The sequence below is a fragment of the Hyperoodon ampullatus genome (genome assembly GCF_949752795.1).
Source record: "Hyperoodon ampullatus genome assembly, chromosome: 11".
Lineage (NCBI taxonomy): Eukaryota > Metazoa > Chordata > Mammalia > Artiodactyla > Ziphiidae > Hyperoodon > Hyperoodon ampullatus.
Genome location: NC_136924.1, coordinates 47,556,109 through 47,568,859, shown reverse-complemented (window position 1 = coordinate 47,568,859; position 12,751 = coordinate 47,556,109). Strand labels below are relative to the sequence as shown.

Genomic DNA, 12,751 nt, shown 5'->3' with positions numbered 1-12,751 from the left:
CATTTATTGAGCACCAACTGCATGCAGACACTATGAGATGCCTTAATAAACAGAGAGACCACTGCCTTCAGGACCAACCTATGAACAGTTATGGGAATGATGTTTTCAATTAATTGAGAAGTACGTGATGCACCTGTAACTCATCCTTACCTCAAAGTACAGATCAATAATTATGAAAACAGGCTATAGAGTCTCAAAAATGGTACTCTCTTGATGATATGCTCTAATTTTCTTTAGTGTCTGCACATCTAACTCATTCCTCAATCTCTTTGTCATTTTGCAGACTCCAGGGGGATTCCATCTTTTTATTTCCACACAACACAATCATCTATAAAACTGTCCTTTCTGGGGGCTTTTCTAGGCCTAAGTATATCTTTATGCAGGTCTTGACCCTTCATCATCTAGTCCCATGATTCTAAAATTTTATTTGTGCATCATAATCGTCTGAGGATCTTGGTAAAAATGCTATTTAATAGATCTGGGGTGGACCTGAGATTCAGCACTTCTAACAAGCTCTGAGGAACACACTTTTTATAAAAATGATTTAGGTTATCCCATTGTTCTTTTAGTCTGAGTTTTTATAATTGGAAATAAATAAGTGAACAACCAACCTGTGTTGCACACCTAACACAGCATGTGGTATTTTGTATAGGCTCAATAAATATTGTGGGTGACATATTGCTTATAAAATATGAGAGAAATTTTAATCGGATTATATTTAGAAAGTCTAAATTTATCTAGAAAATAAGACTTTTTTCTGAATCTGTTCAGTCTTAATAAAATCATTGATTTGGTGCAGTCATTTAAATGACCCATGCTTACCTAATATTTGAATTTCTAGTGACAGAATCTAGACCATGTTCATGTATACATATGTATACATATATATGTGTATATATATATATATTTTTCTTTTGTTCTTTATTGAACCTATTACAGACTAGTATCTGGTGCAGAGTAAGCACTCAATAATCATTTAGTGGATGAATAAATGAATTAACTAAATAACTCAGGAAAGAAGAGAGAGAAACACTGTTCCTAAAGGTAATAAACAAAAATAGATTGAAACAAATATAAAGATGGTCAGGAATTAGTCTCAGTCTCAAAATGATCAATTTGCTTAATTACTACCTTAATAGATTAATGATTGCAAGATTTAGGTTTGAAGACAGAAGGATCTTTCAGTCTGAGTGGTTGAATTTTCATTTTCTCTTGTAATATATAACAATTAACAAGAAATTTTAACAGAAAACAAAAGCATTTACATTTGGAAGGAATTGAAATTCACCTCATATCTTCTCTAAGAGTCAAAATAATTTTATTGCACTTCATACCAAAGCGATAGGGTATGAAGCCTAAGCCTAAACGTTTCCTTGATACCCAAAGAAACTAGGTTAAATATATTAGCAAGGAATTTTGACTTTAGGGGGAAGAAATGGAATATGATACTCAGCATTATAAGAAGAGGCAGGAAAAGTTAAAATCAAGAAGGCCTCAAATCTTTTTAAAGATAGCTTTCTTTAATACTTTCTTATAACTGTCTCACAGTCTTTCATGTTCTTTTAGTGTCACTCAATTTGTAGTGATACCAATGTTTTAAAAAATTTCCCTTTGGTGTCTCAAGAATAAAAGAGGCTGCGCTGAGTCATTGTTCTATCTTTTCAGTAATCATTTCTAGCAGAGAATTCCTGCCCACCTGATTCACTACTTACAATATGATTAAACTTGGTGACAGCCACTTCAAATAGTATGAAAAGGACATGATAGTATGAAAAGGACATGATTTTTTTTTTTTTTTTTTTTTTTTTACGGTACGCAGGCCTCTCACTGCTGTGGCCTCTCCCGTTGCAGAGCACAGGCTCTGGACGCGCAGGCTTAGCGGCCATGGCTCACGGGCCTAGCCGCTCCGCGGCATGTGGGATCTTCCCGGACTGGGGCATGAACCCGTGTCCCCTGCATCGGCAGGCGGACTCTCAACCACTGCGCCACCAGGGAAGCCCGAGGACATGATACTTTTAATTAAAGTAGTTGTAATGAAAATAAGAAGAAAGTAAAAAATCTCAGAGATTTATGGGATAAAAATGAGAAATTTAATAGATGTAATGGGGGGAAAGTATGTAGTGGATTGTGTCATTCTTTAGAACATTAAATATTTCAGGAGGAGATGATGTGAATGAGTGAGAAATAATGAATTTGGTTTCAGAGATGCTGAGTTTGGGATATCTGTGAAGTTACCCAGATGACCATTTCTACCAAGAAGCTTTTATAGTGAGCTTGAAGCTGAGGATAAAATTCTGGGCCAGAGGTATAAATTAAGGGGTCATTGATAGCTAATGGACAAAGAAGAAGATATTATCCAGGTTTTTTAAAAAAAAATTAAAAATAATAATAATTGAGGAATAATATTATAAAATACGTGAAAGAATGAGTAAGAAAATGGAGTGCAAGCAGAGGAATGGAACTCTAGAAGAGAGCAAGATTTCCAGTTGAGCAGGGAAGGGGTAAAAAGGAAAATGAAGGCTATCAAGACAAAATAATCTGGGAGGTATCAGAGCATGGCATCACCAAGGACAAAAGGGAGGAGAATTCAAGAAGAAAGCATGACCAGAAAGAGAGGCAGCTTGAGAGTTATGCACACACACTCACACACACACACACACACGAAGAAGGGATGTCTGTTGAGGGCAGATATAAAGGGATTATTTTGGGACAAGGTACATCGTCCTCTGGATAAAGAGTATCAAAAGGACAAGTGTAGTAAAGATTCAGATAGTCTTGAAGAGGGATGGGAAGTTGAAATATTTTATTTCAATGGTTTTCAATTTTCATGGAGAAGTAAGAAAGTAATATGAAAGTAGGAGTGAGGGTGGGGTAAGGGGCTTGAGGAATGTCTTGAAGGTTTTCAATAGCAATTTTAACCCAGGGACCCAGGGACTGATAAAGCTACCAAGTGCTAAACACTCAACTGAGGCTGGCTCACAGGCATTGCGGAAGCAATCTTCACTATGTGACGTCCTGGCAGTGTTTAGCTGCCCAAACATAGGAGAGAACAAGACATAAAAATTGGCACGTGTAAAGTTTGCTTTACCATTAAAAAAATCTTAAAAACCTTTATACTCCATGTTGCCCCCAATTTATTTACAGTTCTTTAATGAAAGGAAAATAATAATATCATTCTATTCCAAACCACATTTTAGAAATGTTTAACTTCTAATTCAAGAAAGTAATGTGAAATTAAATATAATCTGTATATAATGCAGGATCATTTTAAAGTGTTGCTTTCTTGCTGATTGTTAACAGAAACCAGAAATAATACTGACCCAAGATCTTCAACTCCGCGTTTGCATAAATGGCTCCATGTGTATTTTCAGCTATGCACTGATACATGCCAGCATTTTCAAAGGTCACGTCATACAGTCTCAACTCCCCTCTATGATACTGGAAAGAACACAAAGTGAAACACATTTTCTTGATAGACTTTAATAGAAATGGTTTCATCTGGGTTTGGGCTTGGTTGTCTTTCCATTTAGGTACATTATTTTTGCCCCCACTGTTAACTAAGTCTAGTGGAGTGGGGTTTTCATGGTATGGGGAAGTAAAACCCACTTACCATGCCCAGTGGCTCTTGTTCTATTCATTCTACAGAGCAGAGAGTCCACCTTTTTCCCTCTTGGCCCAGCTGGGAGATTACAGTGGGAAGGTAGAGAAGGATCCCACTGCTGCTACTTGTCCCCAGGGCTAAAGGTAGGACCTTCATTCTTACCTCTGTTTCTGTGGGGTCAGGGAAACAGTGGCAAGAAAAAGAGGACAATATCAGGTAGTAGAGATGGATGCATAGGAAGAGGGTGAAAAGTGGAACAAAGGAAACAATAAGGAGAGAGAGAGAGAAGGTAGACATAAGATTACAGAAAATTGTTTAAGCTGGAAAAAGACATTTTATGTTCACTTTCTGTTTTTTTCTTTTAAAGGAGACTTTTATATTTCAGGGGCTAGATGCCCTTAATCTATTGACATTCCTGCTAACTTTATCCCAGGATCACCCAGAAATGTTACCTGAACATAGGCTCAAGAAATGCAAAGCACTTGAACATACATACCGAATATCCATTCTTCAGCCATCGGATGGTAGGGATGGGCTTCCCTGTGGCCACACAAGGCCAGTAGAGATCACTGCCTATATCCACCTCTGTGTCATTGATGTGTTCTACCCACTCAGGAAATGCTAAAAAGTAAAGAACATTGAAAATTGTCAAATGCAAGTCAACATTCATCATCATCTCAAGAGGACAAATATTACACTTAGTTGATCTTCCTCTGGAAGATATATCAAATACTCTGTGTGTCTTAAAATCAATAATAGAGTCAGTGAAATTGTATTTCTACAGGTCAGCAGGTAAACTTTATCCTACATTATTACAGCACTAGGTAACTGTAATTCAATTCATAATTGTTTTTCCATTTGTGAACCATGTTTTGCTGGAAAGCTAATTCACGAATAGCACTAAAATAATTTATCTTTTTCTTATAATGTAAATCTTTCAAAATGACATATATGGTTTTAAAGAATTATGTGTTAATTTATTATGTAAGAGGGGTAGAGTCTAGGGTACAAGTGGAGATGTTGACCTCAGAGAGCAGCTGAATCTAGAGTATAAAGAGATAAGGGTAGAGAAGTAGGTGTCAGTAGATGTGGAGTGGGAGTTTGTGAAAGCTCCAATTTAATTACTACCATTTTCTCTGTGAAAAAGGAAGCCAAGTTATTAGCTGAGAGGAAGGTTAAAGGAGGAGGTACTGTGGGTTTGAAGGAAATCACGAAGGCATGAAATGGTCATCTAAGAGAGTGAGAGAGTAAGTGAATCTGGAGAAATGTAGTCTAGTTGCCAGGCAACAGTAAGGGTCCATTTAAAGTTAATGATGCTTCCTTCAAAATGGGCTAATCAGCTTGGTAGTGCTCATCTCAAGTCATATTCAAGTTCCTTGGTTCTGGCACTAAGGCAGAGAGCTAGATTTTTCCAGGATTAGCCTTTGCCAAGGTAGTAAGGCAAAGTGAAGAGAGGAAAGTGAGCTGAGCAGGTGGGCAGGGGAACGATAATAATTGAACCCAGATTTAAGAAAGAGATGGGTAGGGTTAGGGGAGGTCAGAGTAAGTTAAAACAGAGTAAGATTAACTGATTATAGTTGCTGGTAGATTCAAAGGATTGTAGGAATCTGGGTATTGGAGTTTGAAGATGGTGATCAGAGTGAAATGCTTGAACTTGAGATCGTAAAGGGATTGTAACTTGGTAACAATAAGGTCTGAAGCATGGCAGTGGGAATGAGTTGCTGAGGAAGGTTGTAGGACAAGATCATTGGAGGAAAGGAGTTCAAAGGAACTGAGAGGGCAAACTATTGGAAAAGTTATTATAGTCTACATGAATTTTTTTTTAATTAATTAATTTATTTATTTTTGGCTGTGTTGGGTCTTCGTTTCTGTGCGAGGGCTTTCTCTAGTTGTGGTGTGCGGGCCTCTCACTGTCATGGCCTCTCTTGTTGCAGAGCACAGGCTCCAGATGCACAGGCTCAGTAGTTGTGGCTCAAGGGCCCAGATGCTCCACGGCGTGTGGGATCCTCCCAGACCAGGGCTCGAACCCGTGTCCCCCGCATTGGCAGGCAGACTCTCAACCACTGTGTCACCAGGGAAGCCCCTAGTCTACAAGATTTTATGTCACCAAGAATGAAGTCAGGAGTAGAGTTGTAGTTGGTGAGAGTTGTCAATAGTGAATCTTAGGGCAATGGGGGGGGGGGGCGGTGACCTGACATAAGATTGTAAACTGGATGATTAAAGGAAAAGAAAGATAGTCTAACAATGGCAGTGAAGAGCAGGGAGGGCAGGTACTGGCAGTACTGCCAGTCACTCCTGGGGATGAGGCTGTGAAAGAAAAATCAGCCACTGCTTGAGTGGTCTACAGGGGAAAGTGTCTTTAAGGGAGAGCCAAGTTTCAATTAGAGCAAGAGAATAAAGGGAACGTTCAAAGAAGAAGTTGAGATTATAGGGGATTCTGATAATGGACTATGTGCTCTAGAAGCATAGTATAAAGACTTCAGAAGTTGGGAATGTGGGGGAAATAGAGACTGAGTAGGACATGTGCAAAGCTCTGTGGGTATTAAAGTGCAGGCCATAAGGAGGCCCTGGGGTCCAAGGGCTTCTTAAGGCAAATGAAATGCACAGGGTGAAGGTAAAATGATCCTAATCTTAGTGGACTTTATGAGATGGTGGTGGTGAGGCTGCATATCCTGGGTCATCAGAGACACTTACTTTATTCCGATATAGACAGAGGCCTGGGGTCTGAGGGATGGGTGTAGGGGTTGGTCTTGATCCTGTCACAGTACCCTTTCAGCCTTCTGGTATTCCAGTTCAGCTGAGGCATCATCTCCAGTTTTTCCTATCATGCATCTTTTTGATGAGGCTAAGGTACCCCTTTGCCATATGCTTTATCAATATCTTATGTAATTTTCCATATTGCACTCTCGCTATTTTCTTTATAATTACATATATTGGGGGTATATATTTATTTGACTGTATATGCTTGTATAAATTTGGGGGTTTTGTATGATATGACTAGAGTATGAACTCCTCAAGGACAGAATATTTCCTTTAAGTCTCCTTGCTCCTATCATAGTGTCTGCCTCTGAGGACACACTCAGTATACACTTGTTGAAGCCTTAGCTGTTTATTTAGATGTGACCTGCAAACTTCACATTGTGGATTTGTGAATGGATTTGTAGGGATGATTTCAGCATGAAAAGTTTCAAGCATTGACTGAGAAACAACATTCTCTCCTCCCAAACATAAGCTTATTTTAATGTGTGAGAATCAAACACTTGTGCCAAGAAAATTGTATTAAAGAAAAATTTCCCTTAGACCAGTCGTTCTCTAAGTGTGGCTCCTGAACCAGTAACATCAACATCTCCCAAGAATTTGTCAGGAATACAAATTCTTGGGTCCCAAATAGACCTTCTAACTCAGAAACTCTGAAGGTGGGAACCAGCAATTTGTGTTTTAATAAGCCCCCCAGATGATTTTAAAACATGCTAAAGTTTGTGAACCACTGGATTAAACTAAGTCATAATGCATAGTTTCTTGTACAAATAAAAAAGAGAGCTTGAAGAAAGTCTACAAACTATATGAATTATATTTTCTGAAAATTATCAATAACACTACTATTGATCCATTGGTGTTCCTATGATACCAGTGGCTTAAATTCTTAACTTATATACTCATATTTGTGACTTAGACATAAAGACGAATATTTTATCCTTTTGCATAATGTAATGCACATCACTATTTTTAAACTAATCATTTTATGTTAGTTTTTCAAGTACGAAAGTGGCTTTCAATAAGGTATTGATTATATGTATGGAAAATTAAAAAAATATCTCTACCTTGAACATAAATTCTTGCCTGGTGTTTATCCTTTCCTCTAATGTTCTCAGCCTCACATTCATATGTGCCTTCATCTTCTAGCTGAATATTGAAGATCTTCAGGACAGCTCCAGAGGTGCTGATCTCAGCCGTGCTTGGCATTGGTTCTAGGACCTTCCGCCAACGGATGTCAGGAACAGGACTTAAATAGGAGAAAGTAAGAGCTAATGGTCCACAATGCTTAAAAGACAATTTACTCTATGTTTATAGCTAAACATTTACAACATTTATTTCCTAACAATACAAAATTTAATGTATTTCTATATATGTTAATAAAAACTGTGAGTATACTTACTTGCCAAGTGCAAAACACTCTAAAGTCACATTTTGGCCCATCAATGCATATATGTCCTTGAACTGAACTACAATATCAGCAGGATATGGTTTTGTTGTTCCTAATTTAAGAAAAACAAAAATATCAACTAATTAGTAAGCAGAGTAGCGTTTGTTTAACATTGTGGTTTTTATAGGATTAGAATTGCTTCAGTATGGAAGACTTTACTCTGTACTACTGGAAAATATCTGATCATGTCACAATGTATAGATTTGTTTATTTATGCATAGTATGCATACAGTATGAATTTTATTAAGCATTTTCAATCATATTGGCTCATTCTGACAACAATGTAACCAATTTGACTCAAATCACTAAAAAATTCAACAATTCTTTAGGAAGCATCAAATAGGTATAAAACAAGCATAAAAGAGGTAACAAATGAGCATCCCAGGTGATTCTGATGAATTGGATTTTTGATCTGTACCTTGAGCAAACATTGATCCAAGGGGCATTCCTTTTGATTCTGCCTCTAAAATACAACTTGGATCTGCCAGGTACTCTATGGGACTCAGGAAAAAAGAGGAAAAGAAAGGAAATGAGGGATAAGGGAAGAAAGAAGAGAGAAGAGTGCAAAAGAAAGAGGCAAGGCAAGAAAGAGGAAGAAAAGAATAAAGGGGTTTCCATGGAGATGAAGGCAAAGAGAAACAATTTTAAAAGAGGGAAGGAGAGAAGGAAAGAAGAAAATTGTTTATTTAAACATCACCGTGTTCACCAATGACAACATTTATTTAGCATGTCGGTATTGAAGGATGTAATTCCCTCTATCTTACCGTGGAAGAAATAGGCTCAGAAAGGCTAAATACACTGTTTAGGATCACAACATGAGTGTGTATTTTACACTGTATAACACTAGAAAGACAAATAGATACACAAAGACCTGAAATACAAGCCAAAACAAAAGTAAATGCTCTGAAAGAGTGGCAGCCAAGGAGGATTGTTGGAAGTATATAGGGGGCAACGGAATTTCAAGCAAAGAGGGCATTTGAACCAGACCAGTTCAAGTTGAGGAAATAGCATACTATGACACAACTTCAGGAGTGTGCAGGGAATTATAAAAGGTCTAGGAATCAAAATGATACTGAAGCATATGTAGTTGAAGATGAGCTTGAACCTACAACAGAAGACTTGAAACTGTGATATTAAAGAGTTTGAAGCTAATTTCCTCAATGGGTAACTACTAATAGGTTTTGATAAAAGAAGTAATATGAATCTTAATTTTGGTTTAAGTAGAAGACCTTGTTGTCAGTTTTAAAGGAAGGAATATGGAGAAGAAAAATAGCAGAGAGTCAGAGGTCTAAGGAAGTGTGTTGCATAAATTCAGAAAAATAGATGAGGGACTAAACGAGGGCACAGTTGCAGTGGGAACAGAGAGGAAAGGGCAGATCCAATTTGTATTTTACAGGCAGAATCAAAAGGACTGCCCCTTGGATCAATGTTTTCTCAAGGTACAGATCAAAAATCCAATTCATCAGAATCACCTGGGATGCTCGTTGAACCTACAGATCACATCCTAGGGGTCTAGGATGGGTCACATCCTAGGTCTGCTGAATTACTGTCTTTGGGTTCCACATTTTCCTCAAACTTCCCAAGTGCTTATGTCCTAAATGGGAACCGCTGTTCTCACTGTCCTGAGGATGGCAGTGGAGAGGAGTTGATGATTAAAAATGCTCCCCCGAGTTATTGCTAAATGAGAAATGACAGTATTGTTAAATGAGGTGAAGAACACCAGAAGAGGAGGTTTAGAGAGGAGATAAAAGATGTACTTGGAATATTTCAAACTTAACATCCTTGGGAACTTTCTGTGTGTCAAGCCCAGGATGTAGGTAGAATTCAGGATTAAATATAGGGAAAAGTTTTGGAGATGCAAATTTGGAGTCATCACATAGGGCTACTAGCGAAAAAGGTGTAAATGAGTGAGAATATTTGGAAAAAGATTAGAAAGAAATATTAGAAGGAGGAAGATCTGATGAAGGATACTGCATAGAATTTGTCAGCGAGGCAGGTGGGAGATGAACGGAGGCAGAAGTAGTCAGAAAAAATAGGACAAGAAGGGGGGGTTCAAGAGAGGCAGAGAGATCAACAAGTGTCAAAATTCATACAGTATCAGGCCTGAAAATGTCCTTTGGATTTAGCAAATAAGAAGTGGTTTCACTTACTCATTGAATACAAAATAATACGCAGAGGGAAAGGAATGGAGGAGAGTTTGAAGATTCAGAAAAGAAAGGAAAGAGTGATGTAGTGATGTCCTTAAATGAATCAAATGGACTGTGAACTAGGGCAACTTGAGGAAGCAGCCTGAGCAGCAGGAGAAAACTTCTTCCACTGAGAAAGAAAGAAGCACTGAATTTCGAGGGAAGCATAGGGAAGCAAATTAGGGAAATTTTTACATGATGGCTTCTTTTCACTCTGTGAAGTAGTGGTGAGAGTATCTCCTAAGATTTGGGAGTGGATAAAAAGCCAGAAAATCAGAAGATATTTATTGAATTCTAACCATATGACTGCTATCTTGAGAAGAATAATAAAAATAGAATCTTTGTGGTATGATGGACTTTTCCCCGTTGTTATATACAACTTAGGGGTAGTGGTAGGAACCAAACCTAAGTCTGCCAACAACAGTACCAGTATTTCCTCAGAATATTGAACTCAGTGATATGAGTGTAGCAGCAGGACTGAGATAAAGATAATGTGAAGTAAGAAAACATATTGTGATCTGATTTTCTCAGGAAGTGGTACATTAAAAAATGGAATGCAGTTCATTCAATTGAAGCCTGAGAAAAGGCCAGTCAAGAATGTTAGTGGTCATCAAATATGTTGTCACGGTAGTCATATCCTACACTACTTACAGTAGAAAGGCAATTTATACACTTATTTACTTCATGTAAATAGTTCCTTAAAAATATCAAAATAATCCAATTGCCTTCTTCCCCCCACCCCCCAATTCTGTAATCACTATAGTTTGTTTTGATCTAATCATTCATTCTCTTTCATGAATTTACTAAGAAGTAGGATTGGACATGAAACAAAAAGCAGTTGTTGGTGATTCCCATTGTAAATGATATACTGGTATTTTGCTAATGAATTGATTGGTTCTCTATGCATTCCCTGAGCTAGAGGCAACCAGTCCAAACTCAACCACCTTAGGACACTTTTATGATGTAAATCTTCTCTATGGGAAAAACTAAGGAAGGGCAAGGCTTACAAAGTACATGTCCTCTGTTTGCTCCGACAGAGCAGTCAGCTGTTCTCCCCACTGGATATCTCTTTTCATTATTGTAAGTATGCCATAAGCAGACAAACTTGCAAAAACAGAGGAACAAATATGATACTTACGTTCAGGTAGTGGAATGAGTGGGATAAATTTGCTGAACACACTCTTTGTAATAGAGGGACTGGATACAAAGCAGGAATAATTCCCTTTGTCTGATGCCTCAACATTAGCAATGTAGAGATTGCCATTTGTCTGAGACACAAATCTTCGTTTATCCATTGTGATAAATACAGGAAATTCATTTAGAAGCCAGCGGTAGCTAAGATCATCTAGAAGAAAGTATTGTTGACTAAGTATTAAGCTCTTCTCCAAAAGCAAAGATTTTGCTTCCTAGTAATAAGTACATAATCTAATCTAGGCTTTTGTAGAGCCAAGAAGTTGGAAATAGGCCAAGATAAACTGAAAATTTTCTAAAAGCTACTGTAGTTTGAGTGAGTATAAAGTGATGCTAAGCAATTATATCTATCTCTCTCTCTCAATTATTTATGGATTACTAATATTTTTTTTTTTATTTCATTGATGGGCAAAATGAAACTCAGAGAGGTTAAATGACTTGCTTAGAATTTCATGGCTAAGAAGAATTAGGATTCTGAATCCAGGTCTAATAATTCCAAATTCCATCTTCCCTACTACATTTAAAAGATAAAATCGGACTTCCCTGGTGGCGTAGTGGTTGAGAGTCCGCCTGCCGATGCAGGGGACACGGGTTTGTGCCCCAGTCCAGGAAGATCCCACATGCAGCGGAGCAGCTGGGCCTGTGAGCCATGGCCGCTGAGCCTGTGCGTCCAGAGGCTGTGCTCCGCAACGGGAAGGGTCACAACAAAGAGAGGCCCGCGTACCGCAAAAAATAAATAAATTAATTAAAATAAAATAAAATCAATATACCGTGGCTCTATATCTTTTTATTTTTATACTCCTATTTTAAATGATTGATTTAAGAATGAGCTTACATAGCCTATTCTGGCCACATTAAAAAGTGAAAACTACAGAAACAGAGGAAGGCATCCTACTTGTTTTCTTAAATATTAGGAAGCAGATCATATGGTAACTTTTAACTGTAGGAAATTCCTTTGGCTAAACATACTGACTGGCTAGGCCAAAAGTTGAATTTCCTCATTAAATTGCTGCTTTTCATGCAGTTTTCTATTCCTATCTCCCCTTCCAGCTTTGAGGAATGACCCCCCCCCCCCCCCCCGGTAGTCATGTGCAGCAGTAATGTGCAAGAGGGAACTCTGGGCAATGCATATTTCTCAGTCACAAAATGCTGATTCCCTTTAAAACATCATAACCATGTGAAGACAACTGCCACCAGGAATATCACCTCAGAAAAAGAGGGGATCTCTTAGTTCAAGTTAGAAAGGATTTTAGATGTAAGATGGTGGAAAGTCATGATCTTTTAAAAATGAAATAATTGTGACATAATACCCTTTTGCTTTAGGGAACTCAAGGTGATTGGTGAAGCTACTAATGGGAGTGTGAAAGAGAGCTGGATAGGAAAAACTGTAAGAATTGCACACTATATACATCCAGCATGCTTGAGAATAATAATCCAGGGGATTCCATTTAGATTAGCTATGTAATTTTCTCCAGCAATATACAATATTATAAAAGTGATGAAGATGATTATTTTTTTTCATCTGAACTTTTTAATTATAGAAGTTTATTTTTATTAAAAAAATAGGAA

General features: G+C 37.7%; 1 protein-coding gene across 3 annotated transcripts in view; it reads right to left on the bottom strand.

Moving 5' to 3' along the window:
* CNTN1 (contactin 1) overlaps nucleotides 1-12,751 on the bottom strand; it is a gene marked incomplete at both ends in the record, with an annotated part of 165,607 nt that overhangs the window by 124,776 nt on the left and 28,080 nt on the right. For all 3 annotated transcript variants that reach the window (XM_079715653.1, XM_079715654.1, XM_079715655.1), the window contains 5 exons: nucleotides 3,321-3,438; nucleotides 4,098-4,222; nucleotides 7,423-7,604; nucleotides 7,758-7,857; nucleotides 11,130-11,336. In XM_079715653.1, coding sequence (XP_079571779.1) covers nucleotides 3,321-3,438; nucleotides 4,098-4,222; nucleotides 7,423-7,604; nucleotides 7,758-7,857; nucleotides 11,130-11,336 — 732 coding nt within the window. The remainder of the gene's footprint in view (nucleotides 1-3,320; nucleotides 3,439-4,097; nucleotides 4,223-7,422; nucleotides 7,605-7,757; nucleotides 7,858-11,129; nucleotides 11,337-12,751) is intronic.